The sequence below is a fragment of the Cryptococcus neoformans genome, assembly GCF_000091045.1.
Source record: "Cryptococcus neoformans var. neoformans JEC21 chromosome 7 sequence".
Lineage (NCBI taxonomy): Eukaryota > Fungi > Basidiomycota > Tremellomycetes > Tremellales > Cryptococcaceae > Cryptococcus > Cryptococcus deneoformans.
In genome coordinates, this window is record NC_006692.1 from 365,216 (window position 1) to 391,887 (window position 26,672).

The 26,672-nt window shown below is 47.6% G+C and overlaps 10 protein-coding genes across 11 annotated transcripts; 6 read left to right on the forward strand and 4 right to left on the reverse strand.

Annotated features, from left to right (window-relative positions):
• Window positions 1-519: 519 nt before the first annotated feature.
• CNG01260 (expressed protein) lies at window positions 520-3,207 on the reverse strand. 2 transcript variants are annotated; one of them, XM_571806.1, is made up of 4 exons: window positions 2,921-3,207; window positions 2,129-2,560; window positions 1,889-2,081; window positions 520-1,840 (listed from the first exon to the last, which is right to left on the reverse strand). In XM_571806.1, exons 1-4 carry the CDS (start codon window positions 3,157-3,159, stop codon window positions 638-640), a joined length of 2,067 nt encoding a protein of 688 aa, XP_571806.1. In that variant the 5' UTR covers window positions 3,160-3,207; the 3' UTR covers window positions 520-637. The 2 variants fall into 2 exon arrangements, with proteins under 2 accessions (XP_571806.1, XP_571807.1); XM_571807.1 differs by lacking the exon at window positions 2,921-3,207 and having other exon boundaries at window positions 2,129-2,710.
• CNG01270 (hypothetical protein) lies at window positions 2,921-6,528 on the forward strand. The gene is made up of 10 exons (XM_024657517.1): window positions 2,921-3,279; window positions 3,339-4,423; window positions 4,832-4,948; window positions 4,999-5,015; window positions 5,084-5,116; window positions 5,211-5,222; window positions 5,271-5,301; window positions 5,369-5,415; window positions 5,561-5,693; window positions 5,745-6,528. The coding sequence occupies exons 2-10, from the start codon at window positions 4,421-4,423 to the stop codon at window positions 5,757-5,759; spliced, it is 408 nt and encodes a 135-aa protein (XP_024513288.1). The 5' UTR covers window positions 2,921-3,279; window positions 3,339-4,420; the 3' UTR covers window positions 5,760-6,528.
• Window positions 6,529-6,927: 399 nt separating this feature from the next.
• On the forward strand, window positions 6,928-8,296 carry CNG01280 (phosphoglycerate dehydrogenase). The gene is made up of 4 exons (XM_024657518.1): window positions 6,928-7,381; window positions 7,438-7,646; window positions 7,696-8,108; window positions 8,162-8,296. Exons 1-3 carry the CDS (start codon window positions 7,000-7,002, stop codon window positions 8,053-8,055), a joined length of 951 nt encoding a protein of 316 aa, XP_024513186.1. The 5' UTR covers window positions 6,928-6,999; the 3' UTR covers window positions 8,056-8,108; window positions 8,162-8,296.
• A 2-nt stretch (window positions 8,297-8,298) lies between these two features.
• On the reverse strand, window positions 8,299-10,422 carry CNG01290 (t-complex protein 1, delta subunit (tcp-1-delta), putative). The gene is made up of 9 exons (XM_571811.1): window positions 10,322-10,422; window positions 10,216-10,261; window positions 10,111-10,163; window positions 9,962-10,051; window positions 9,658-9,909; window positions 9,347-9,604; window positions 8,814-9,289; window positions 8,412-8,763; window positions 8,299-8,364 (listed from the first exon to the last, which is right to left on the reverse strand). The coding sequence occupies exons 1-9, from the start codon at window positions 10,388-10,390 to the stop codon at window positions 8,353-8,355; spliced, it is 1,608 nt and encodes a 535-aa protein (XP_571811.1). The 5' UTR covers window positions 10,391-10,422; the 3' UTR covers window positions 8,299-8,352.
• A 170-nt stretch (window positions 10,423-10,592) lies between these two features.
• On the forward strand, window positions 10,593-11,881 carry CNG01300 (hypothetical protein). The gene is made up of 6 exons (XM_024657519.1): window positions 10,593-10,744; window positions 10,831-10,843; window positions 10,894-10,954; window positions 11,003-11,359; window positions 11,410-11,499; window positions 11,552-11,881. Exons 1-6 carry the CDS (start codon window positions 10,631-10,633, stop codon window positions 11,577-11,579), a joined length of 663 nt encoding a protein of 220 aa, XP_024513187.1. The 5' UTR covers window positions 10,593-10,630; the 3' UTR covers window positions 11,580-11,881.
• A 262-nt stretch (window positions 11,882-12,143) lies between these two features.
• On the forward strand, window positions 12,144-14,451 carry CNG01310 (arginine-tRNA ligase, putative). Its single transcript, XM_571815.2, has 5 exons — window positions 12,144-12,590; window positions 12,645-12,712; window positions 12,761-13,239; window positions 13,299-13,920; window positions 13,973-14,451. The coding sequence occupies exons 1-5, from the start codon at window positions 12,318-12,320 to the stop codon at window positions 14,397-14,399; spliced, it is 1,869 nt and encodes a 622-aa protein (XP_571815.1). The 5' UTR covers window positions 12,144-12,317; the 3' UTR covers window positions 14,400-14,451.
• Window positions 14,452-14,635: 184 nt separating this feature from the next.
• On the forward strand, window positions 14,636-15,994 carry CNG01320 (hypothetical protein). Its single transcript, XM_024657520.1, has 7 exons — window positions 14,636-14,733; window positions 14,788-14,819; window positions 14,884-14,917; window positions 14,964-15,026; window positions 15,081-15,220; window positions 15,277-15,411; window positions 15,465-15,994. The coding sequence occupies exons 1-7, from the start codon at window positions 14,727-14,729 to the stop codon at window positions 15,825-15,827; spliced, it is 774 nt and encodes a 257-aa protein (XP_024513188.1). The 5' UTR covers window positions 14,636-14,726; the 3' UTR covers window positions 15,828-15,994.
• Window positions 15,851-17,187, reverse strand: CNG01325 (hypothetical protein). The gene is made up of 5 exons (XM_024658608.1): window positions 17,164-17,187; window positions 16,664-17,095; window positions 16,545-16,602; window positions 16,239-16,419; window positions 15,851-15,963 (listed from the first exon to the last, which is right to left on the reverse strand). The coding sequence occupies exons 2-5, from the start codon at window positions 16,845-16,847 to the stop codon at window positions 15,880-15,882; spliced, it is 507 nt and encodes a 168-aa protein (XP_024514532.1). The 5' UTR covers window positions 16,848-17,095; window positions 17,164-17,187; the 3' UTR covers window positions 15,851-15,879.
• A 3,603-nt stretch (window positions 17,188-20,790) lies between these two features.
• On the forward strand, window positions 20,791-22,470 carry CNG01330 (pria protein precursor, putative). The gene is made up of 2 exons (XM_571820.1): window positions 20,791-21,157; window positions 21,219-22,470. Exons 1-2 carry the CDS (start codon window positions 20,882-20,884, stop codon window positions 22,170-22,172), a joined length of 1,230 nt encoding a protein of 409 aa, XP_571820.1. The 5' UTR covers window positions 20,791-20,881; the 3' UTR covers window positions 22,173-22,470.
• Window positions 22,434-26,558, reverse strand: CNG01340 (microtubule motor, putative). The gene is made up of 7 exons (XM_024657521.1): window positions 26,216-26,558; window positions 25,858-26,163; window positions 25,445-25,810; window positions 24,516-25,396; window positions 23,463-24,464; window positions 23,265-23,416; window positions 22,434-23,205 (listed from the first exon to the last, which is right to left on the reverse strand). The coding sequence occupies exons 1-7, from the start codon at window positions 26,497-26,499 to the stop codon at window positions 22,558-22,560; spliced, it is 3,639 nt and encodes a 1,212-aa protein (XP_024513189.1). The 5' UTR covers window positions 26,500-26,558; the 3' UTR covers window positions 22,434-22,557.
• Between the last annotated feature and the right edge of the window lie 114 nt (window positions 26,559-26,672).

Sequence of the window (26,672 nt, forward strand, 5' to 3'; positions counted from 1 at the left end):
TAGTCCATAATCCAGCGATGGAACTGTAAGCCCGAAAAGCTTGCGAACGATGGATGATCTATCTAATCCATCTAACCTCTACAGACAGGGGGCTTCTCACACGGATCTGGATAATCATACCATAATGTACACGACCTTATGATATACTTGATGATCATGTCCGGCGATTCCACAGAAGAAAAAAAAAGCTCAACAGAGCTGTGGAATTTTCGGATTATCCGTCGGATTTTTTGGCTGAGTCAGCTGACACTTTGACTTGGTTAGAGTAGCATGGATGATGCACGTTGTAAGTCAAGTCGATCCAAGGATCCGCTGAAGGGCATGCTTAGATCCAAGTAATTAAATCTAGCAAAAAAAAAGCGCAAACGAGACCATGTGCGTGGACGACGATCCTCAAAATTCCCCAAGACTGTTAGTAGGTATAAATATTAATGTAAGATGATGCTCCGTTAAAATACATCACCCACGTTTATCTAACGACCCATCAGTCGTCAAATGTCGACGCAAATTAACCCATGCATATCATAACAAAAATACTCGCATCAAGATTAGGCTATATAGACAGTTGTAGATTACTTCTCCAAAATGTCGCAGACGTCCTCCGCTCTCAACTTGCTCGCTCTCTTTCCATATCTTTTCATCGCAAACATTCTTCACTCTGGTAAACAGGTGGAGGACTAGCTACCCTCCCTTCTTCATAACCATCCTCATGCTTCGTTGTTCCAGGAGCCGGACTCGCCGGCAACTCGATATCCGCAGGCCCGTGAGGAGGTACAGGCAACCTCCTCACTTCTCCAATACTAACCACCGAACTTCCAGCAGATGTATTGGGACTATCTTCCGGACCCATACTAGTCTTGGGCTTGGTACCCTTTCGGAACGCAGCGGCGCTGATCTTACCTCCAGTACCCATGTTCGAAGGGAAATACTCCCTAGGGGCCTCCTTGTCAACAGGACCGTTGTTCAGACCCGTATTATCAAGCCCGGGGTTAGGACTGGATAAGGGAGTGTGGAAGTCGGATGCGCCTGGGGTAGGGCTAGCTCCGGCTCTCCAAGATGTTTGAGGGGGTATGAGCTCAGAGGAGGAAAGTACTTCGGTCTGGACAGGAGCGTGGTTGGTGGGTTCACCCAGAGGAATAGGCGCAAAGGAGGGCGCAGGGGCAACAGGGGTAGGAGCGTCATGCAAAGTAGTAGTAGGGCTTTCGATGTTGTTTTCCTTTTTGAGATTCAAAGGCTGCCAGGGGGCGTACATATCGCCACTTTCCTGCGCAACGGGCGCTGGGACAGCAGCGGGGATGGTTTCAGTCGGAGAGTGAGGGTTAGGCAGTGTCTCAGCGGTCTCTTGAGACTTCCACGCAGCTTCCTCCGCCTCAAGCTTTTTCCAAGCATCCTCTGCGTCCATCTGCTTCTGTTGCTCATACTCGTAGTCATGCCCCTTTTCCTCCCCATGTTCAGTACCGCTAGGTCCAGGGGCAGGGGGGATGGCAAGTTCAGATGCAGAAGGATGGTCATTGTTGGAATCCTGGAACATTACCTGACGAGTACCTCCAAATTCACTGTAAATGTGCTGCTGTCCATTGGTAGTCTTTGAAGCATAGGGGTTCTGCTCGATCCCATCATAAGGCTCGGCGACGTCCACGGAGTAGGTTTCTCTCTGCTTGCCCTTGCTTTCAGGGGATGTGGGGGCGTTGGCAGGGTAGTCAGCATACTCATTGGCGACCGCGATGCTGTGTTCATCATGAGGGATGGATGGAGTGCGGAGTGGAGCGGCGAACCCAGGTTCAGGGAGACCAGGAGGCTTCGGGTTAGAGCTGGCAGCATGGAACTGGACAGTGCCGAGCTAAGCGGGGTCAGTAACAAAGAATGCATGTGAACGACTTCCACTTACACATTTGGTAGCCTCCCTTACAGCATTCTCCGTCTTCTCGTAGCCGGTATACGGAGCGCGCCCATAGCCAACAGGCGTCTCTTCAAGAGGAACTTCTTCGAGCAAGAGCTTACCGAGCTCGCCAATGATGCACATCTTTTCTCCAAGCTCTTCGAGACCACCGAACTTATAGGACAGAGCTTCTTTCAAAGTCCTATATATCATTAGCGAAGATACAGAGGATGCAAGTGTTAGGCGTACTGTCGCTTGAAGTCACCGATCTTGGTCTCCTCAGTGGTAATATCCTGATCCATTTGTCTCATATCGCTCCTCAGTCTTTCTAAAAGCTCCGTCTGATGAGGCAAACTCTTGTTCTCAGGACCCATCTTGGCCAACTTCCTCTCAGCTGTCTCAGCCTTTGCTCCGGTGCTCTTCCTTCGGTTCTTGAGCTCCATGAGCGCCTCTTCCCTTTCTCGGACTCGCTTCAAACACGCTCGCATCTCAGTTTGATGGCCGGCGAAAACGTTGAGAGCGGTTGTAAGGTTGCTGAGAAGGTTGGACGACTGGGTAAGGATGTCTTGGAGATCGGGGCCTTCTTGTGTGCCATAAGGGGGGAGGAAAGAGCAAGCTTTGGAGGTTTCGGCAGCAAGCCTTTCAGACATCTGCAATACTCCCTTTTCGGACGAGATGATACTATAAGCATGTCAGCAAGGTTGTTTATATGAGTCTTCCATCTCCAAATAATGTAAGCCATTTATCGTGGGCCCAAATCGATCGCGAAGCGTCCAGTATCCTCGTCCAGGCAATGGATGGAATAGAGCGTTAATCGACCGATCGGAGCTGCCTCGGCTTAATCATCTTACAGGAAACGCAAAAGAGCGATGACTTTTAGGCCAATGCAAGGATGCAGTGATAGATCCTCGGCACGTCTTCAACCGCGAGGAACTCGTTCCCAGCAATTGCCGCTAGAAGCGCTATTTTTCATGTCGACTGCGGAAGCACCTTCTTTCCAAGAGTATTCCGGCTAAACAAAGGAGCATATTCCATACTTACTCTTGTAAAGCCCTCAAATCTTTGTGTCCAAGAGCAGGCAGCAAATTGTTATGGGCCAAACTCCCCTTGAGCTTCTTGCCGAGCCCATCCAAGCCGGCACCGTGAGACTCCCGGACGGGGGAGTGATCATCTTCATTTGAGCCTAAGTCTTTGGTTGGAGAAGAGGCGCGGTCTATGCCTGATACTTTGCGACCGAAAGAGCCTAGGGAAAATTTGCCTGAGGTATTGCGGATCGACATTGTATAGATGCAGGTGAGAAATTGTGAATGCACTGCTGGAAGTTGAAGTGCTCTCAGAGCCTTGGCTTATAACCTTTGAGCCTCGCTGTTAAAGTTCATTCGGAGATCGGGACCGCAACGGTAGGCACTCTTCTAATACGTCATCATATATGTTTACCTGTTGATGAAGAAGCCGGAAGCTGTGTTGTTGTGGCGAAAGGCGGACATAGCCGCGGAACCCTTGTTTTTTATTTTTTGGTGGTTGCTGGTGGTGGGCGGAAGAGTCGGCGTTATGACGTGTGGCCACGATCGCTGATGGTGCCTGTATTTGCTCGGATCTCTTTGGTTCTTTGTTCTCACGCACAGTTAGTAATCTTCTACGCCCCGCTGCCAGCAAACAATTCAATATATCTATCGTATAGTGCTCTCCAATCACACTCGTAGCTCGGGAAACTCTTGCTCATGCATCGGCGCTGAGCATTTCACCAACCAGCGCGCCCCGTCAAAGTAACCCCTGATCACACTCGCTTCTCCGATAACCGGCTCAGCACACGACATCATGTATGAATTTGATGCGTGATCGCAGGACAAAGGGGTCCATCATCTTCGCGTATTTCCCTTTGTTTTGCGCACGCTTCGGTGCTCTCCTCGGCCGCCTTCATCTGCGACACTCACCTCGGCCTCTGACTACGTATTTGTTGACGCCTTTTTGTACTTCTGACACTGGCAATTCCTTCACTGTCACCCTCGTCAAAAGCTTCACCTGAAATCAACCATCGAATCCGATGTCAAGGAGCTGTATAAGATCTGGTTGAAGAGCAAGCAAGTGCATTCTGGAACCCTCTTCGAAATACTTGCTTTATAACGCAGTCTATTATCCAGGCATTACTTACCGCTTTGTAACTAGTAGCCACGCGACCGCGATCTAGTAGGCTCGAGCACCTCTACCCCTAATCGACCAGTGAACAATAGCAATCGCCAGCTTTTACCCCCTTCCCAAACCAGTATATTCTCTTTTGGCAAGTGGCAATTCTTCGCTTGAAACAATCCAACCAAGGCTGGGTAAGCCGACATTATTTACACTTCGTTCGGTCTTCATTCATCACCTCGTTGGTGCTGCGTATGTCCAGACGACTTTCGGGCTGAAAGGTTGAATTCCTCCACCAGAGTCATACAATATAATCTTGCACAAACTGTTTAACTTCCACCATCTCCAACCTTTGATATATTACGCCCTCGCGACACCTTAGCGTAACCATAGTTTAGAACTTAGACTCTCACAATGGTCAGTACCTGCACTCCACCACCACAGCAACCAAAGTATATTAACGTACGTTTCCATCCTCCTTCCCATGCCTCCTCCCATCCAAACGCCCACACTCGACGTCGCCACCGCTCACCGCCTCCAAAACAACGATACGTCTTCCTCCACAAAAACTCGTGCCTCATGCTTCGCCCACAACAACCTCGTCTCCGACCGCTTGCCGACGAACTTCCTGCACCTCCTCCACGCAACCCGAACCTCCCACTCAAAAATGACCAACCTCATCGTTCCATCTACTGGCGTGATTATTATGCGCCTAAACCTCTTTCTGACGAACATGTCATACCTAAACCCATATCAAAAATCAAATATTACTCGACGAAATGGAAAAATGAAAATCCCAACCCTAAAACGGCTGAGGGTGCAAAGGCTTTCTATGGAAACGGAATGATGCCTGGCATGTACCCTGGTGCCGGAATGGGCATGGGTATGGGATATCCCGGAATGGGAGTAATGCCCTATGGAATGATGGGTGGCGGCTATGGAGTAAGTTAAGGGAAGATGCAGAGAAGGATGAGCTGACCTGTCTGTTTTAGATGCCTCGGTACGGCGGGTGAGTCTTCTTACTGACCATGTCTTTGCAAATCGGTCGTTCGCTGGAATGGATCTAATGGAGCTCAGTAGCATGTACGGTGGTGGTTACGGAGGATACGGGTAAGCTTCCTTCTAGCCTTCTCCCCTTCTTTTGTAAAGAATTGAGACTTTGGTCTGTGCGTGATATTAACTAAAATTACCCTATCCATTGTAGTGGTTACCAAGGGTAAGTCGCTTCGTCCCCGATTTGCCACCCATATTCATTCTCCCTCAGGATATACGACCCCATGTTAGGAGCTTTTGGTGTATGTTCTCTCTTTTATCCCTTTCCTTTTCCTGTCTTTGGGTAGGTCCTAATATATGACTGAGCAGGCGCCGCCTGCTGCAAACTTCGTGGATGATAATCCAGACGCTCATCGGTGAGCCAAGAGCAACTCTCAAGATAAAGAGTAGTTATTCTGACAATGTTTGATTCGTCTTCTTTCTTTCAACTCGTGATGCCTCAACTATTGTCCAAATGCATTTTCAAAAAATCCGAACTTTCTCGCCAACAAAATACGCCAGTATTGAACACGCTTTCCGTCAATCAATGCCAGACACCTACGGGATGGGAATGGGGATGTTACCCGGTGGAATGGGGATCAACTCTCTACCCGGAAGTCAGATGTTGCTCTACGGACGTGGAATGCCGTATAACGTAATAGTTTCCTTCTCTTGCATTATATCAGATCGCTGACAAGACATATAGGGGTGGTACGCCTAGTATTAACATTTCATTCGTTATGATTTAGTAAATCAACGTTCCGCTCGATAACGTTAGTCAATTTCTTGATTGTCCTTACCCTCGAGAGACGCAAGGTCGGGGGGCGTAGCAGTGTCTCATATGTGATGGTGCAGAAGAACCGATTGTGAAGGTCTCACCAGATATTACTATGTGTACATGTATATGAGTAACTTTCGTTGCAGGAATCATTGGCACCCATCTTTGTTTCTTCCCTTTCTTCACTCTGAAAACTATATGCTCGAGGTGGCTAAACCATGTTCACAAAGGACCGTAGGTTGTACTGCCATTATACTTAAAATTTACCCGCAAGCAATCATCTAGCCTATGCAGGATGATGGCATGTAACTTATTCCACTTTTTATCCGCTACATCATTGGAAGGAAGTTCTTGGACGTCGCGGCAACAACAGTTCATTAGTAGAGTACCGCTGGTAGTTAGGAATGTAGATCGAATAGATTGAGAATGTTGAAAGGAGGAATGAAAAGCCATATCAGCCCTCTTTTCTCTCTCTTTCCATTTGGTACCACGGCTTGTGGGGGGTGCAAGAAGGGATTGAGGCCTTCTGTCAGGGGGCTATCTCTTCTGGCGATAGCCTTCAACAGGTTAGGGACAACAAATGATCCGAGGGCCTCTTTAAATAGGCAGCCAGATCAATGCCGGAAGATGATAGCTTTAAGTAGACGAAGAGTACTTGGAGAAGACAACAATAGTGGATCGACAAGTATCTAAAACTATGGAAAACTACTGTCTTATATACCTTTACACCTCAAGCTCTGCTGACTCATCTTTCCCACACCAGCCAGCTCTACATCCTTTTGCGTTGCCGAAACCCGGTGGCGAGGAAGGTGTCGGAGGGTTGTCGATCTCTCTATCTCTGTATATCTCTCGGGGGAAGGCCGCGGCCGAAAACGAAGGGGTATGCTCGGACGCGGACTGAAGTGGATGAGGAAGGGTTACCGTCATAATCGTGCTGACATGAGGAAGAGGTCGGGTGGCGACAGCCACGTGACACCTTCCTACGTGGAATTTATAGCATCTTATCGTTATCGATATTAGAGAAGTCGTTGGAGATAAGGGCAGAAGGCCTGGGAGACTGCTATATAGTCGGTGAAGGATGAAATGTAACATCATCAAGCCCTCTGGTTCAGATCTCTATCCTTCGAGCCTCCCAAATCCCATCACTTCTCACAACTTTTCGTTATCTTACTACAGCCATAAGATGGACCTTCCAGCCGTAAAACTAACTATTACCTCTCCCTCCCCTACAACCCCTTCTGATCCTCCTCCCGTGTCCCCATACCTCCCCACACCTCCTCCCGAGGCCCTTCTCCCTTCTTCCCTCGCCGCAGTTTACGTTCCAACCCCTATCCACCCCACTGCGCTAGCATACGCCAAGACGAAGTTCGCTCGCGTCATCCCTTCGCATGAGATGAGCCCCGAAGAAGCTTGGCCATTGACAAACGGTGTGATCTGTCGAGCTAACCTTATTACGAGAGAGATGTTGGATAAGGAAGGCAAGTTAATGGGTTTGGCCATTGTAGGTGTCGGGTATGACAGTATTGATATTGAGGGTTGCAAGGAGAAGGGCGTCACACTGATGAGTTAATCTTCTTCGCTCGATCCTTTGATCCCAAAAATGATGATGATCCTGTCGCAGACTGTCCGGGCGAGAACTCCCAGGTCGTTGCTGAGCTTACATTGTCGCTCACTCTCGCTCTCCTTCGTCGAGTGCCCGAGCTTGACCGTCGCCTTCGTGCTGGAGAAACCATGTTGTCTATTAACAACCTCGGTAGAACGTTGAGAGGTAAAGTAGTAGGAATGGTTGGCATAAGTGCCACTGCCCGTCGAGCTGCCGCTATCTTCCATGTAAGCCACCTCCATAAAACCAAATGCCCCTGCTAATGGATGCGTTCAGCATGCGTTTGACTGCACCATCCGCACCTTCTCACCCACCTCGCCTCCTACGCGGTGGTCTCCCTCCCATCCCTCTGGCCCACTCCCTCACACTCGTCATTCCTCCTTATCATCCATGCTCCCTCTCATTGACATCCTGACTCTTCACTGCCCACTCACTCCTTCTTCGCGCAATATGATCTCTACCGGACAACTGCGGATGATGAAAAAAGGTAGTGTCTTGGTCAACTTGTCGAGAGGCGTTGTGGTGGATGAGGTTGCCTTGGCGGACGAGTTGAGAAGGGAACAAAATGATGATGCAGGAGTTAGGAGAGTATGGGGAGCGGCGAGTGACGTCTTTGTAGTAGAGCCCATTAGATAGGATGTCGCCCACGGGTTACTGGAGCTCAATAACTTCATTGGAACGCCTTATATGTGAGTTCTAAAGTCTGGAATCAGCTACAAATGTTAATTTCTAGCGGAGGTAGCACCGTGGAAGCCCAAATCGATGTGTGTCTTCAGGCTATCGACCAGCTCGTACAGTTTTTTGACCGTTATCCGGTGAAAAATCGAGTGTGCTGAGCCTTTTTTGATGACGTTGTTAAAATGCATGTTAGTGTAACCAAAAACAATTACCATCTATCACAATTGTCAATGCATGTTGGGTAGTATGAAACAATTATCGTGAAAACTGTACTATGTCAGCAATGGCGGGCTGCCAAGGAGTAAAATACGCACCTGAATATCGTCAATCCTCAAAATCAACGCCACCGTCTCAGTCGCCAACTCCAAAGCACTCGTAGACACCAGCAAAGGTTGAACCACGTTCTCCTCCAAAATGTTACTGATAATTCCCTTCTTCACATTAATACCTGCATTCCGGTCACCAAGAGCGTGCTTGTTTCTCAGCTCCGTGACGATGGCAATGGGGTTAAGACCGGCGTTTTCAGCAAGGGTGGTAGGGATGACTTCGAGAGCTTCGGCGAATGCTTGGAAGCAATAAGCCTCTTTACCCTTGAGAGTGTGGGAATAATCTGTCAGAAGACGAGAGACATGGATTTCAGGAGCACCACCGCCGGCAATCAACGCACTAGGACAGATCAGCGAACGCTTGAACAGCTGAAACAACGAACGACTTACCGCTTCTTCACAAGACATCTTACAACACACAAAGCATCGTGCAAACTCCTTTCACTCTCCTCAAGCACAAGCTCATTCGCACCCGTGCAAACAACACTCACGGTCTTACCCGCGTTCTTAACACCAGTGACCTTAACGACCTTGGCGCCGGACTGGTTAGTTTCCTCCACCAACTCTGCAGAACCGAGCTTGTCCTCGGTAAAGGCCTCAATGTCGGCCACGGGCTTGGCACCGGTGGACTTGGCAATAAAGTCGATTTCGTCTCTCTCGATATCCTTGATGACGAGGATCTTGAGCTTGGCAAGGAAGTGAAGAGAAAGATCGGTGACGGCGTCGCGGAGGATGGATTTTTGAATGAGGAGAACGTTACAGCCAGTCTTCTTGATACGCTTGCAGAGGTTGAGGAGATATTGTCGCTCTTCCTTCAAGATCTTGTCCATCTGACGGTAGTCGTTAACTACGATCTGATTGTCCATCTGCAGAAAAGTTAGCGTAGTTTCTGATTCAATGAACTACGGAGCGAATCCACATACGTCGGGCTTAGGACTACTAAGCTGGAATTGAATCAAACCAATCTTAGCCTTCTCCATCCTTGTAGGTCCTCCGGCGTTAGTCATCGCGATTTGGTTCAGCGCCAAACCCTCAACCAGCTCAGTGTCTTCAATCGTCCCGCCGACTTTCTTCACTATTCTGATATCTCTCAAGTCGACATTGGAAGAGGCGGAGGTGACGAGTCGGGTGACGGCGGATACGGCGATGGGTGCAAGGGTTGAGGAGTATTGGGAAACGATCTAAATTTTTATTAAGTATACAACATCCACCTTCAAAAGACATAATAACCAACCTTGGAATTCAGACTTGTTCGGGCAGCACGCAACAAGCTCTCTCGGTCGTTCAGATCAACAGGCATGCTTATACCCTCGAGGAACTCGACAGCCTTGGAAGCGGCGTTCTGGAAAGACTGGGCTACCGTTGTGGGATGGATACCTTGAGCAAGTAACTGTTCGGCGGCGGATAGCAGACTTCCGGCAAGAACGACAACACTGGTGGTACCATCTCCGGCCTCGATATCCTGAGCTTGTGAGAGCTCAACAAGCTGAAATAATTGACTGTGAGTGCAGGAAGACTGAATCTGATTCGGCACATACCATTCGTGCAGCAGGGTGGAGTACCGCCATGTGCTTGAGGATGGTAGCGCCGTCGTTGGTGATGACGACTTCTCCATTACTGGTTTGGATCTGACCAAAGCATAGAGTATAAGCGATGATGTTTCGAGCCGCATTTTCAAACTCCTTACCATCTTGTCCATTCCCTTGGGTCCCAAACTAGTTCGCACGGCGTCCGCAACGGCTATAGATCCCAGTTAGCATGACTTCACGGCCGTCAAATAATCCGAGGATACCCTTCGCCGCGTTCATGTTGGACAACCTGACCTCAGTAGGTCTCCCCTGCACTCATCTGTCAGCACAAAGCGGCGTACGACCAATCACACCGAAGTCTAGACGAACCTTATCGGTGAAAGAGCTGTCGGAGATTGAGGCTCCAGGGCCTGAAGGAGCTACTGCTGCTGAAGCCATTTTGTGGGACTGTACAGAGGCGAAAGAAGGACTTATGGATGATTGGAAGTGTATAGAATCGCTGGGATCTTTCGTGTCATCGAGCGCGCGGTGGAGAATGGTGGGATAAAAGACGATAAAATGACGTGGAAGATATTTGAGCGCGTTTCAACATGACCCAGCCGAGGGGAAAGACAAGTCGCGCGAACAGCAGCCCTGGTAACAGTAGAGCATCGAGAAGAGATCACACAGACGCCCGCCATGCCAGTGGTAAAGAAGGAAGAACTATCCCAGAAGAAGGATTCGGAGTCAGAGGAGTCTGGCGTGGAGGATGAATATGAAGTGGAAAAGGTCATCAAGCATCGAGGGAAGGGGGTGAGTAACGCCCAATTATTGCGTCCTCGATTGCGCCTACATGCATGAAAAGCTTACCATGAATCTTATTGTTCTGTTGATGACAGAAAAACATTGAGTGTGAGCACCATTCATAGTTGTTGATATGTAAAACTGATCTTGAAGTATAGTCCTTGTTCGTTGGAAAGGATATGGCCCAGAGTACGACACTTGGGAACCCACCGAGAATGTGTATGTCTTACTTGAATTCTCACACAAGCGTATCGTTGATTTGAGAAGTGCGAGTGCAGAAGAAGCTGTCGCTGCGTATTGGGAATCACAAGATAAGACGGCCGCAGCGCCCAGAAAGCGAGGACGTCAAGAAGCATATACTGCTTCGCAGGCATCTATAACTCCCAAACCCGAATCATCCAAGCAAGCCGCAAAGAAGGCACGGACAAGTACAGCAGCAAATGGAATCAAGGCATCTGTGGATAAAGGGGAAGGGGATGAAGGAGCATCGGACGATGATATTGACCGGCAATACAGCGGGAATCTCGACAAATACAATGACCTGAAGAACTGGGAGAATGTGGTCCAAAATATTGAAACAGTTGAACAGGGAGAAGGCGGTCAATTGATTGTTTACGCTACCATGTATGTCTTAAGCGACATCATTTTCTTGCGCTGAGCTAACTGTTCCCCAGGAAGGGAGGCGAAAAGGTGACTATACCGACTGAAGTAGCCTATAGAAAGTGCCCATTGAAATGCCTTTACTTCTATCAGAAACATTTGAAGTGCGTCACACATTGCCCCACTTGATGACATTGGCTGATTTACGGATCTCAGGTGGAGACCGGTAGATGAAAACGAATGAGAATCATAGAATACTGTTTTGACGAATAACTGTTTCTTTGTATTATCGAATAAATAGCATGTGCCTATGTATAAGAAGCAACCATTATGGTTCACTGTCAAGGTTGCAAGGCTTGACTAATGGCCCTGATATAATCCACAATATGCAGCAATCAAAAAAGCGAAACACCAGATTTTAGACTTGCCATAGATGGCCATGGATTGATTGTAAGGCCGCATAATTAGTTGACCTCTGTGCTTGCTTTGATGTGTTGTTGCTCAGGTTTCATTCAATTTCTATTTTGTCACTGCGGAATAACCGATTGTAGGCCCATTTTATGCATCCATATCTGTATGCTTTTCAATGTCACTACCTAAACTAGATTTATATGCATGAAACTCCATTCTGTCGTGCATGCAGATAAAGTGTTCTTTCGTCGTTTGCCGCTGTATTCATTCGTCTTTTATTATTGTATGAATAAATTTCCCACGGTATTTATCGAGAATTTAGTTTTGAGAGCAAGAGTCGAGTTCACCACAAAAACAACAAAATTACCTCTTTCATTTAACAACTTCCTCGTTTACTCCCATAATCTACATCAGATCCTCTCGAGGACGTCCCACCATTACAACCCTACGTTCACTTCTTCCAAAGTCACTCACGCGCATTGTCAGGCGCACTCCCATCCAGCTTATCGCTCGCCAATACTCAGCCCCAGCCTCTAAACTCACCCTATCGCCTCTAAGGAATTACCTCAAAATGGCTTCTCTCCAAGCTTCGGATATCCCCCAAAAGTACTCTCTCCCCACTATACCTGAGATTCAGGGTGTGGACCCCACCAGGAGCGTAGTCGAGGCATTCAAGATTGCCGCGGCTAAGCTTGTGGCGGATGCCTGGGAGGAGGATGTTGCGAAGATTTACCCTGCTGTTGAGATGGGCAAGAAGGGTGCCGACCTTTCCGTTGCTGTGGTTAGGTTCAAAAGGGGAAAGCCCGCCGATTTGGAAGTTTGGACAAAGAAGGTCATTGACAGTGTAGGTAAAGAGCTGTCATGAGTACAAAGGAGAGTACTGATATGGGCCGAGTAGTTCAAGGCAGATGTCTTTTTCTCTGGCCTGAAGTCTCCTGACAACAAATTCCTCCATTTTACCTTCAAGTGAGCATCGACTTTCGTGCAAGGTATAAAATCTGATGTCGGTCATAGCAAAGAATCATTTGCCTACCATCTCCTTCGTCAAATCAACCTCACTGCGGCCGCGTCTGTCGCTGACCCCTCTAATCACACTCTCGCCTACGGTACCACCACTGAAGGCGCCGGCAAGCATCTCGTTGTCGACTTCTCCTCTCCCAACATTGCCAAACCATTCCACGCTGGTCACTTGCGAAGTACTATTATTGGTGCCGTTATTTGCAACCTCCACGAGGCTAACGGCTGGAAGGTTACAAGGTTGAATTACCTCGGTGACTGGGGAACTCAGTACGGTCTCTTATCCGTTGGTTTTGACAAATACGGAAACGAGGAGGAGTTAGTAAAGGACCCTATCCACCACTTGTTCCAGGTCTACGTCAAGATCAACAACGCGAGGGATGAACAGAAGAAGAAGTTTGAGGCAGGCGAGACTATTCCAGATGAGGAGAACATCCACTTGTTGGCTAAGAAGGTCTTCAAGGACATGGAGGACGGTAGGTGTCTATCGATGTCTATCTGCGAAAATTATGTACATTATCTTACATGTCTTCAGGCGAGCCCAAGGCAATTGCCCAGTGGGCCCGATTCCGAGATCTCTCTATCGAGAAGCTCAAGGGCACCTACAAGAAGCTCAACGTTCATTTTGATGTCTACTGGGGTGAATCCCAAGTTTCTGAGGAATCCATGGAGCGGGCTGTCAGGATCGTTCAGGAGAAGAACTTGACTTGTGAGGACCGAGGAGCTTTGTTGGTCGATTTGACCAAGTTCAAGATGGACAAAGCCATCGTCAGGAAGGGTGATGGTACTTCTATCTACCTTACCCGAGATCTTGGTGGTGCCTACGACAAGTACCAGAAGTACAAATTCGACAAGCACATCTACGTCGTCCAGGCCGCTCAGACCTTGCACTTCAACCAGCTTTTCAAGACTCTTGAACTCATGGGCGAACCTTACGCTGACAAACTTGAGCACGTTACTTTCGGTCTTGTCAAGGGTATGTCTACCAGGAAGGGCACCGTTGTCTTCTTGGAAGACATCATCGCCGAGGCTACCGATGTCATGCACGAGCAGATGAAGAGCAACGAGGCCAAGTACGCTCAAGTCGAGGACCCCGAGGGCACTAGTGCCATCATTGGTACCACTGCCGTCAAGATCCAAGACATGGCTGGTAGGAGGTAAGCTTCCCAACCGAAGCGCGTATTGAATTGTCAGCTAACCTGCTTGTAGGATTAACGATTATGACTTTGACATCAAGCGATGTACCTCTTTTGAAGGCGATTTCGGACCCTTCATCCAATACTCTCACGTTCGTCTTTGTTCCGTTCAGCGAAAGAACCCCAATGTTCTCGTTCCGCAATCTATCAATGAAATTGATCTTTCCATCCTCAATGAGCCCAAGGTCAACGACATCATCATGCATCTCGCCCTTTATCCCACCCACGTCCGAAACGCTTTCCTCCAAAGTGAACCTAGCCAACTTGTTACGTGGTGTTTCAAGTTGGGTCACTTGGTCGGTGCTGCTTGGGAGACTGTCAAAGTCACTGGTCAGGAGGAAGAAATTGCCAAGGCGAGGTTATTCTTCTACGTCACTACCAGGGAGGTTTTGGCGAGCGCGATGAGGATGTTGAGTTTGACTCCAATCGAGAGGATGTAAATGGTGGTCAAGGTTTAGAAGTGGTATTAGTAGATGCATATTTTATTACTGGGATATCTAGCTATTTCATCTCCTGTCCCGCATAAACATGGTCTGTCTATTGTCATTTGCGCCGCATTCATCAATGCAAAAGGCAACGAAGAAGAACTGAACAACGAACGGCGGACAACAACTTCATAATTTTCGAAAATCACGTGATGTAGTACATTCCTCTCTTTCGAGCTTTGCGCCGCGCTCCTCGTCCGTCGCGCCCTCCCATGTTTAGATCTTACTCATTCGATTGAGTGAAAGCATTTGAAAGAGCATACAGTACAAATTTCAGCAATCATGGCTGGTGGGTACTTTTGTAGCGGGATTTTTGGAAACACAAAGGCTGATCAGTTTATAGACTACAGAGCTATTTTAGACGAAGAATTCGAAGTTTGTCTGGGCAATTGTTTTCAACCATTGTTCTAACAAATGCTGATATGTGTTGTCTCGCCAGGTTTTGGACTCTATCTTCCCGGAGGAGACAGAAAGTGCGTTCTATGACTTCTGCTCAGGAGATAACTGACTGTCGCATAGAAATCAATGACACATCTTTGTCAATACGTATCGAACCCGAAGAACCCAACTCTGCCCATCCCTGTAAGGCTCCCAAAGTCCTTGGACGATATTGACTAACGACTTCGACTGCTACAGTGACACTTAACCTCATATTCGAATACCCTGAAACATATCCTGACGTTATTCCTGAACTCATCATTGAAGCCATCGATGAAGAGTCCGGAGACTTGACGGAAGAGGAAAGGGAGAAGGTGCTTGGCGAGTTGAATTCGATTGTACGTTGGCTCCCAAAGGCATGAAGAGTTGGCAGAGTACTGATCTGAAATGATAGGCAGAGGAGTCTTTGGGGATGGCCATGAGCTTTACTATCGCTTCTGCGGCCAGGGAAGCATTGGGCGTCGTAATTTCTGAGAGATTGCGGAAGGAGAAAGAAGAGGACGACCGACGCACGAGAGAGTATGAAGAGGTATGGTTGTACTGTTGATCGTTCATGAAATTAGAAAACTAACCATCTCTAAGGCTGAAGCAGCCAGGACTCGCGGCACCCCTCTCACACCCGACGCTTTCAATGTCTGGCGTAAGGCGTTCACTGCAGAGCTCGCCGCCAAGCGCGAAAAGGCTGAAGAAGATCGCATCCGAGCTCTTCCTCCTAAGGAACGAGAGGACTACAGGAAGAGGAGGGAGAGACCAACCGGCAAACAGCTGTTCGAGAACTCCAAGGTGCTCGCTACAAGTGACGAAGCTTTGTATGAAGAGGGAGCTGAGGAAGTCGACTTCAGCAAATACACTAGAGAGGAACGAGAAAAGGAGAGAAGGAAGGAAGAAGAAGAAGAGGAAAGAAGAAGAAGGGGTTTGGTCGAGGGAGACAGTGATGGCGAATAGGCGAGTAATACTGTTGACATGATACATGTTTTTATAGTAAGCGATATGGCAGCTACAACTTTGCAACCCCCATAGGCTTCCAAGTCTTCAAGTGCGTCCCTACAGCTACGATTTTGCCAGAGTGCTTGACCTTGATCTTTATTTTTTGACAACAAATGACATCAGCTCAGCAAAACAGCACAAATGCCACAACGTTCTGACGTCGCCAAGCCGACAATAATTCAACTGTCAAGTCTCGAATAATCCCCGTTTCTTCTCACATGTGAAAGCTCCGTCTTAAGCCTTGAACATTTGGCCGAACTCCATTGCAGCACCTTCGAAAAATGTATTTCGGCTCGAAATGAATGCGCGAAAGAGAAAAGGCACCCGCCAATCGTGCGCAATTCTTCATATGAGATTATGATTACTTACTTCACATCTCAAATTTGCTAATGTTGGTGTACATTTGAGTACCTGTATGTCGATAATTAAATCGGTGCCCAAAGTAACCGGATGCAGATACTGTGTCTCCATTGAAAGCGATACGCCAGCCATCATGGGCGGACCCCAGAAAGTTGGTGTATGAAGATGAACTAGGGCAGCCGATGTCAGCCTTTGCGGTGCGAGTCACAAGTTACAAATCACAACAAGTTTGAGTTGGTTTTTATTTTATATTTTATTGTCAGCAACATTTTAGCGGTGATATGAAACGCGTATATAACTCTAAGAGCGGCTTACGTATCAACAAGCCAAGATATGGCAGCTCCATGTATGTTTCCGATCAAGTTGGTCATATCTGAAGTCATGAGCTCATGGTCAGTTTCCCAAAAAGTCGCTGAACATCGAGATTTTCTCACCTTCGGTCACGACCCCTTCATACCTCATTCTCCACCCATCCACCTTTCTCCTTCCTTTTACATCTTCAGGCGGGACATCATCCGTGTCGATGATTTTGATTGAACGTGCCAATGAGGGGGCAAAGCCTGCTGAGGTAGTTATAGCTTGGAACAACTCCTGGTCTGCTTTGGTTGCAAGGGGCATCTTGTTGACGCTTGACACTTGAGGTTGTGGAGGATCGAGACCAAAAACTTCCACTATTACCGAAAGATACAGAGATTATTGGTACAATAAGGGACCTGAGGACGGGGCAGAGGATTTGATAATTCGGTGTCCGTCCGATCCCAAACAAATATGACTGCGTCGATTCAACTGAATGTAGTGAATGTCGCTGTGCGGTTGTTAGGCTGCGATTTGCTGTCAAGGTGCTCGCTACCGGTTCTACGACTGCACTGTAAGTAACGTGTGTAAGCTCCTCGTTATCTCTCCCAGAATGAAAAAGATCTTGATAAAGCGTTACCTGTTTTCGTGACTGGACCATGACAGCTGATGGATACGAAGTTATTTTAGCCGGAAGAGAAAGGCGACGTAATAGCCGAACAAGCGGTGAAGGGCCGGGCGGGGCCAAAAATCAAGAAGGCCGAGGGCTTCCGTTCGCTTCGCTTCATTGCATCTGCGAACAATTGCTTATCCCTTGCGTGAGGAAAAGCCGCTGGCTTATCGTTCTTGCATCTTTCTTGAGAGATTCTACGAATTTTTTAAAACCATGTTGAATATTCATTGAGTACCTCAAGTACTTGCCGTTCGTCCTTTTCCGGGGCTGTCACTTTCAACGGCTGAGACCGACGGTCGCCAAAAACTGATCAGAAGAGAAGATGTATTTTGTGCAATGCTGATCCGGCGCTTCTAGTAGCGCGCTTACAGCTATAAGAAGCCCCCATTATTTTCTATCATGCCCATTGATTTGAATATCAAGTTGGTCATTTCCACCGGATTATTCAGATTTTGTCCTTTTGGCCTTCAGTCGATCAGTCTGTCATAATATCAATATTCACCCTCCGCGTCGCACGCAGTACTACTACGACGGAGTACTGCCATAATAACAGAAAGTAACTGTATGTATAACTATAGGTTTTTACAATCCAGTTTATCTTTTTACTGCAGGAAAGAAGTTGTGGGCGTGCTTCTGTATGAAGGGACAAGGCCTGTGGATGTTTATTGTTCACTCTATTATCATCGGGTGCTGGGATGATGATACATCAATCTACTACCGTCCTCGACTGCGTCAGACTAATCGTAATGCTGGAACCTTTATATATTGCAGTTAGTTAAAGCTCCAGCCAATATCTAACTACATTACTAATTAACCCGAGGCTGAAAACGAGTAGTAGTAGTAGCGGGGAGCTTTGAGTGATTTCGTGTAACGATGCCACTGTTGTCCTCGTAGAGGCCGGAAAACACCTTATCCTCCGTCCCTAACGCCGTGCCTCCTCGCACGGTCCTCCTACTCTTCCTCTCTCCTTCTTCCCTCCCTCTCTCTCCTCTCGGCGCCCCAAAACTACTTCCCTTTATTCCTCTCGTCCTTCTCCTTCTCTTCCTCCTACCCTCGTTCCTCTGTATTTTTACATTTCGGCTCAGCGGCAGCGCAGATCGATAGCAGGTTCCCACCATACTCTAACCCACCCACATGTTGTATAACTACAGTCAGTGATTCAGTGATGCAAGTAAAAAAAGTGAAACAAGAGTAATAGAGGACTAGAACAAATATGGACCAGCAGTTACGAACGAGAGCCAAAAGAAGAGCTTCGGTACATCATCACTACACGAACGATGACCAATCCTTTGCTATATAGAAGCCCAAGTTCCAAAAAAAAATTGAAAATGGAAAAGAGCATCATACAGCAGAATGATGTGAATAAGTAGTAATAAAGAAGGGGCATCAAACGTGAAGCTTGTAAGGTTAAGTGGACGGTAGGGTGTTATAAAGAGTAGCAAATAACATGCGGAACGAAACAATCAGTCATTCGTCATGGCTTTTTGTCTTGGGCTCCTTCTCTTCTAGTAAGTAGAAATAAAACAAGGGAGAGGGAAGGAAAAAGGATGCGTTACCAGAAAATATTGATTCAAACCTTCTGGTATATGCACAGCAGAATAAATCGTCCGCAGCGACGTACGTATTCGTCACGGAAAACACCTGAACCCCGGAGAAAAAGGAGAAAGAAGCCAGAAGGGACGGAAAAAAAGGGAAAGTGTTTTTAATTATTATTTCATCTTTCATCGTCACTGGGTTCCTATTTGAACTGGCCTTCGGTTTATTATCCATTTTTATGCTTTTTCGTCAAAAGTGGATCTTCCCTGTCTTTGAACCTTCAACTTACATCATGCACCTCAAATTCTTTGATTAATCTGTTGCGTGTTCTGTTTCGCTGCGCTGATTAAAAGATTGTATGCACTGGATCTGCACCTGTACTCCGTGTCCTGTATTATTGTGATATTGAAGACAATGGGCATGGCGGTCTATTGTAGGTCATTCATAGAGCCAAAATTGTATCATGGCCCTACTGAGCTCTGAGCTCACGAAGGATAACTAACCATGTGCTGCGTTATTCGTTGTTGTATGCTGTGAGATCGAGCCAGGAACAAGTATTTATGAGATCCACATCGATCGATTATCGGTAATTTATCGGATCGACAGTTTGTGACCCTTCTTCCGTCGATCTCTGGCCTCAATAATTAATTAACTGGCCGACGATCACTTCACATCAGTAACCCCTAATATGTGAGCTGATTAAAATTATGCATGCTTTTCTCATTCCTGAAATCTTTGAGTACATTGAGACATCCCTTGCTGCGTAACCGGTAACTGGTTGAGCTCCAGTTATGAAATCCTTTCCTGTTACCCTGAGTGCAATAACTTGCTTACTTGTCCCTTATTACCAAAATGTCTGTATGTATCAATTTTCGAAACATTACAAGCTGTCCAAATTCACATCGTTAAGTGATCATCTCAGGGCAGCTGACAACCAGGCATAAGGAGAAAAGTCTACGGTAACTTTACCGATCCGAGCTAGGAATAACTGCTTAATTCTCAGGTTCAGGGTGTTTTTTTTTCTCAATTACTTGTTAACGCTTAACGCTCAACTTCACCCGAAACCTCTTGACCTGTAATATGTAATCCTTTCATGAAGAAGTCGGGGGCCATGGTGACAATCCTTGATTATTTACTCAGACTCCGCCTAACACGGATGAAAATGCATTATCGTCTATGTACGGCGAGTATTCTACCCGACCTTTGCGAATAGCAAATACAATGTCAGAACCTCTGGTCCTGAAAACCACGGCGTGACCTACATCATCGCTTTGCGTACGACGTTGTCGCAAAAACGAGAGCCGAAATACGGTTCTTGTTGATCAACAATACGAGCATTAAGGAACTGGACCCTTTCCACTATAGATCCCTTCGTAGAAGACGAGTAGCAGACTAGCGCCCGAAATGTAGTCTCCTTTCAGCATTGGTGCTTACAGTATCATTCGCTTCGGTCGGCTTCAGTTGATTTATCAAACATCGATCACCATCTCTCCATTATCCATTTCCGAATATTCATGCGAGCTGCTAGATTTTTCAGGATTTTAGATGACCTTTACGGAAGATTTGGTATCAATTACCAATATGGAGTTGTGCGATTGCGGGCAATATACAATGCTCACCCTTTGTTAATTATCGTTGTCTCAGCTTCCGTGTCTCAAGGAAGCAGGGCACCGAACATGACAATGTCCCGAGTATCAGTCTTTCGATCTTCTCTGCCGATCTTTAGACTGAAAGGGAATTAGACGAAGGGTGGGATAGAGCCTCTTACTGTCAGCATTTCTGTTGTCTGGCCCGAGTCTTTTCCTGTAGGGCATTGAATGAGATGAAGATGTTATCCTCCAGATCGTCCTCTTAACAGACACCTTTCCCGCCATTCCTTCGCCTGACAGTAAAAGGGTTCAGGCATGTTGTTTCAAAAGGGGGTCAGGACCCTTTTCGCATGAGCCGGGTTGGTTTGGTGAACTTCTGCCATGTTTGCGAACTACAGCGGAAGCGAAAGCCTATAAGTAGCATTAATCTTCTTCATTCCCCTCCTCTTCCTTCTCAATCTGAAAAGCAGACCCACCAAAACGACCTCCTTTCCCTCTAATCTTTGTACCGACCTTTGACCGATACAGTCCTTTTGCTCCAGTACCGGTCGATAATAGCCATGTTCCTTTCCCCCATCTTCCCTTCTCTCCTCCTCGCTGTATGTCTCCTCTCAAACAGCGCCTCTGCTCGTGCAGTATCCAACTTCACCCTCGGATCTAATGAACGTCGGGCTACTGCTTCTACTTCAAGTGGTTCCACTCTCAAGTGTACCACAGTCTCTGGTATTTGGTTGGGTTTCAAGTACGACTTCGGCTGTCTTTGCGAAAGCGATGTAGAATCCTTCTGCAACAACCATGGAATCAGCAGCTCATGGAAGACTGTCATATCTTCTCACGTGAGTCAATCCTTCCTATCTTCCCCCTGATAATGGCAGTAATGCTGATTATTCGCCACAGATTAGTTCCACAGGCAGCTCTCATTTCTACCCCGATCACGCTCAACCCGTCTGTGACGGCTCCGGTGGTTACACCTGTGGCTCCCTCTCACGTTCCTCCAATGGCCAATGTGGCTCCACCACTTGCGACCTTCAAAAGACTTCTTCCAACGGTGGCTGTTGTCCTCGTGGTCAGACTTACAAAGACGGCAAATGCTGCGGTACTGTTGGCTGCAAGCGTGACGGTTCCCAATGTACTCCTGCCCTCTCTTGTTCCACATACACCTCTAACGGCATATGTTGTTCTTCCGGTACCTCCGGCTGGACTGGTTACACGACGGTTTGCTGCCCCAAGGGTCAGATCGAAAACGGTTCCACAGGCAAGTGTATCACCAACTGTCAGTCCGGTTACGAGTACAACTCTTCCAAGGGCAAGTGTGAGCCCATCTGCGACATCTCCAATGGCTACGTTTATCAGCAAACTTCCAAGGGCAAAGACATCTGCTGCAAGTCTGGCAGGAAGGCTTTTCAAACCGTGTGCTGTCCTGTCAATCAGCCTGAGGTCGGTGAGACGGGTGTCTGCTGTCCTTCCGGCTCTCAAGTTACCAATGGCAAGTGCACTACCCCCACGGGCAAGAGCACCAACCACCGACGAGTAGCTCGACAGTTCCAAGAAGCGCTCACTGCATCTCCATCTTACGGTCTCGCAGCCAACGCCAAGAGCGCTCTTTGTCCTTCCGGTCTTGCTGCTTGCCCAATTGGTGATTTTATCTCCTCCGGTCAATACGAGTGTCTCGACCCTTTGGCCGACTTGCAGTCTTGTGGAGGTTGCGAGAGCATGGGCACTGGCAAGGACTGCACTGTCATTCCTGGTGCCAGATGGATGGGATGCAACCAAGGCGTTTGCGAAGTCTACTCGTGCAACAACGGATGGAAGAAGAGTGCGAATGGGACTGAGTGTGAGAGACTATTATAGAAAAGGAAGTCGATTTTATGACCAGACGCAAGAAGAAACGTGGGATGATGGTTTAGTTGCTGTATCATAGTAGTAGCGTACAGGAGGCCCTAGCCATAATGACGTACGACGTGTAAAAACGGTTGTTGTGACGCATCATATTGATGCTCCATAATAATAAATGATTCTTTTTTTTTGGGATTTCCTTTCATTTTCCTTATACCTTCCGTTTATATACCAGAACCGTTATACCTTATACCCAATCTTTCTTGTATACCTGGGCCAGAAGATACCACATGCATGTCACTGTACATCTATCCAAACTCAAAAATGTCCGTTATTAAGTATTTAAGTTAATTCTACTATTTGCTAAATAAAATGCGTATTAAATAAATTAATTATTCTTTTACCTACGTTCACCGCGCCTCGGAAGATTCACTCCACCTTCTCCCAAAACCGTCACCGCAGGCCGGGGTTCGTCGGCGATTTCATTGCCAAGCTTCTTCCCGGTTGTTGATCTTGTCAGTTTCGATCGGGTCGGTATTGTCTGACCAGAAGAGGTACGCGTGCTGGGTATCGATGGGGGAGGAGGGATACCCGTTGGGGTTGGCTCGCGAGAGCTTGTCCGGGACATGATGGTACTACTGATACTCGCTTGAGATTCAGTTTGAGAGACCCCGTCTTCCAAGACCTCGTCGGCTGCTTCGCTCGCCTCGTCATTCACCACCCCTGGGAGCTTGCGACTGTCAGTCCTTCGGAGCCTTAAAATGCGTCTGTTGGTAGTTACTTGCGATTCATCTCTGACTCCGTTTTCGCTTTCTGATTGTTCCGCCGACTCTTGTCTTTTTCGCCAGCTCGCCAAAACCGCTTCTCTGGGTCCCGTCCTCTCCCATTCGGCCTGGACGTTCCATACCTTCTTACGTGGAGTAATACCGGTAGGAATATCTTCTTGGATACCAGACTTCAGGAAATCGGCAGTGGAGGACATGATAGAGTTGAGATTAGACTCGGTTGCAGAGTAGGCTTGTGAGAAAGTGGCTGAAGATGACGATTGCTAGGTCATGTGCGAGCTCGTCAGCTTATCGACTAACTAGTGGACAGCAAGATACCCACAGAGGTAAGAAGAGTGGAAGTAAGGCTGTCAATAGAGTCTGCCATGGCAGAAGATCTTGCTTGGGAGGCTTCATGCGTGGATTTCACGTTCCTCGCCAAAGCTTCGATAATCTCTGAATTCTTCTTTCCTCGAGCTGTTGACTTGTTCGCAACTAATATCATCATTAGCACAATAATCTCACATAAGTAAAGACATACCACTTGTAGCGCTCTTCGCCATCTTGACGCAGAAACCATCCACCACTTCAACGTGCGCCTCTGCCTCTTCCATTGTTTCTTGACCATAACTCTCTAGTCTCTCTCTCAAACCTTCACGAACTTGCCCAAGAGCCAGCTGACCTTCTCCCTTTTGCAATACCGCCCTTTCCCCGCCCGATCTTACCTCATCCTCGAATAACTTTCTTCTCCCATCCCCTTCTTCCCATACACTCCTTGCTTCCTCGCCAAATTCTTCCATCTCCTCAACACTTTTTTCATTCTCCATCTTGACTTTGTCAACCACCGCACTTAAGCCCTTGTCTTGTTCATCCGTGAAACTCTCGATCATACTTGTCAAGTTACCAATGAGTTCGGTGCGAAGTTTGGCTGTCTTCGCTTTTTCCTCGGAAAGGAGTTTGGCCAGGAGGAGGTTCTGGGAGCGAAGTCGGGTGATCTCGGATGATGATGTCTGTATAGCAAGATCACGCGCACGAAGAGCAGATGCTGACTCAGCAGCGAGGTGTTTTTGTGCGGTAGTGATAATTGCGTCGACAAGACTGGCAGTAGAGTCGAGTACTGAACCGACAGCTGTGAGGTGCTGTTGTTGGTGTCCGAGTAGTTCGTCGACCATGGACTTGCTTCTCTCGCTCACACCCTGCGCCCATTCGCGAACAGAATTCTGCACTTCATCCTTGACAGTCAACAAGGACTTGCTTAAATCCGATGCTTCGCGTTGACCCTTCTCATTTGACGCAGCAAGTTTTTGGGAGAGGTCGTTGAAAGCCACAAAGGATCGATCGAGAGCAGCAAGGTCATGCTTTGTAGCTTGTTGTTCTTTGAGGGCATAGGCTTCCATTTCGATTTGGATTTCTTGCCCGAAATTGTCATGAGCTGATTGCAGCTGCGATAAACCGTTGCGAAGGCCCTGGGAGAGCCCCTGCAGTTCACCACCAAATTGAGTAGCTGCGCTTGCGTTGGATCCGAGTACCTTGGCCTTTCGGGCTGGTCCTGAATGTGAGTGGAGGAACACTTCACTGGGAATTGCAGACCTACCGATCTTTTCAAACAATCCTCCAACGTCATTCACACTCTCAGTGGCCACTTTCTTCAGGCCTCCGGCAACTGCGTCTAGTCTCTCCTCTCCTTGCATATACGCCTGGCTAATGACCGTCTCCTCATCTAGTCTTGTCTTGATAGTGTCAAGTACGATCTTCGTTTCGTCAAGCATTTCCGTCAGTTGCTTCTCAGCTTCCCTCACTTGAGCAAGTTCATCGACCGTCGCAAGCAACCGCACACTGACTTCATCAAACTCCTTTTTCTTCGTGTCCAAAGCAACTTCAATGACGCTCGCCTTGAGTTTGGCCTCGTCATAATCTGATTTCTGCTTCACCTGATTTTCATGCATCTCCCGCCATTGATCTTCGGGAATATATATTCCGTTCTTCTCTCTTGTCGCAGCGAGTTCTGCTTTGAGACGCTCAATGTCTCCGACATATTCTTTGAGCAAGCCGGCCTTTGTGAGATGAGCGTTGACTTCTGGTCGGTTACGGATAGACTTGGCGCGGATGGCGTAATCAAGAGTGGAAAGAGTTTCTTCCATGTTGGATCGGGTAGGACTGATAGTTGCGACAATGCAAGTTTTTGTTCTACCACCCAGGGAATCTTGCAATAGTCGAGTAAGTTTTGATTCTCGATAAGGGATATGACTGCCTTTCTCGACAAGAGCCGAAATGACTCTCCCGAGGGTGAGGAGAGACTGATTGATCATACCGGCCTCACGAGCGCGCTTGTCTGTAGCACCAGAACGGCCAATAGCTTCCGAGCCAGCAAGGTCGACTAGATTGAATTTTCCGATTCGAAGCATGTCCTCGCCTCCCCTTTGCACTCCGCTTTCTTTAACATGGACCGTGATAGAGAAGATTGTATGTGAACGGCTGCAGAGCTGTTAACTGTAGATTTCCTGAAAATATGACTTGACATACGAAGATTCGGTGTTCATCTTTGTCTCGGCGGTCTGTCTTCTCCTCACTCCTTTGTCCAACATACCCAAGGCCTCTTTCAAGTTCCTTACGCCTGTCTCTTCCAGGCCCTGAATCATAGTCCCCTTTTTTCCATCTTCATACAGCTTGAGTCCGCCAGTCCCACTTTGTTCACCTCTGTACTCCGGCGCTAGGAGATCTCGAAGCTCTTCATTGTACAGTTCCACATAAGAGCATTTTATCGAGTACTCGGTGTCGGCTTGAGATTCGAGGATGCTGAAAAGACGGTGAAGGACCCTCGGAACAATACCAGCCGTCGATTTCGGAGCGTCAAGATTTGTGAGCTCAAGGTCGCCTTGCATAGTATAGCTAATAAAATGTCAGGATTATTGTGCCAGTTCAAAAGATCACCATACGTTTTTCCAGTACCTGTCTGCCCGTAAGCAAAAATGGTACAATTGTATCCTGACAGAACTTCCCCCAGCATTCCTTCAGCAACCTCGTTAAAAACCATTGTTTGGTCAGCTTCTGGCCCGAAAACCTTGTCGAAAGGATACGTTTTTGTGGCCGGCTGGTGAGTTCCACCGTATGATGCCGTCGCGAATGTTGACAGGGTCGCTGACGGTAATGGAGTAGTTTCGACGGTGACCATCTTTGATATCGGTCCAGTGGTGGTGGTAATGACTGGAGATGCTTGATCCACCTCTTGTTGCGAGCGTCCACTGGTATAATAGAGCGTCAACATCAAACTGATGAAACTACACAAACACGTACCGACATCGCACGACCACTTGAATATTGATTTCACCATCTGTATTTATTCCCACCCCAGGCGTTTCCATTTTTCTATTTGTTATAGATCCGTTAACAGTCTTTCTTATCTTTCTTTGTGGGCTCGCAGCTCGACTATCTCCATCATTTCTCCCATGTGAAGCTTGAGATACCGACATGACCGATGGCGGCCGATTGGGGATCCTTGATGGTGGAGGCATTGAGATAGACGTTGACGGCGCTGTTCTTGACATCCCTGACCTGTTGGTGGTAGGCCTCCTAGACATCTTGGGGACTCGCGTTGATAGAAAGAGATTAAGGAAATAAGAAACTGTGAATTACTGTGGATACACTCGAGAGATTGTGGAAAAGCCAGTCGCGCGCGTTGATTGTTTACGTCTTTTACCACGTGGCTCATTCGGCTCTTGGCGGTGTTTTGACGAGTGGCGGCGGCGGATAT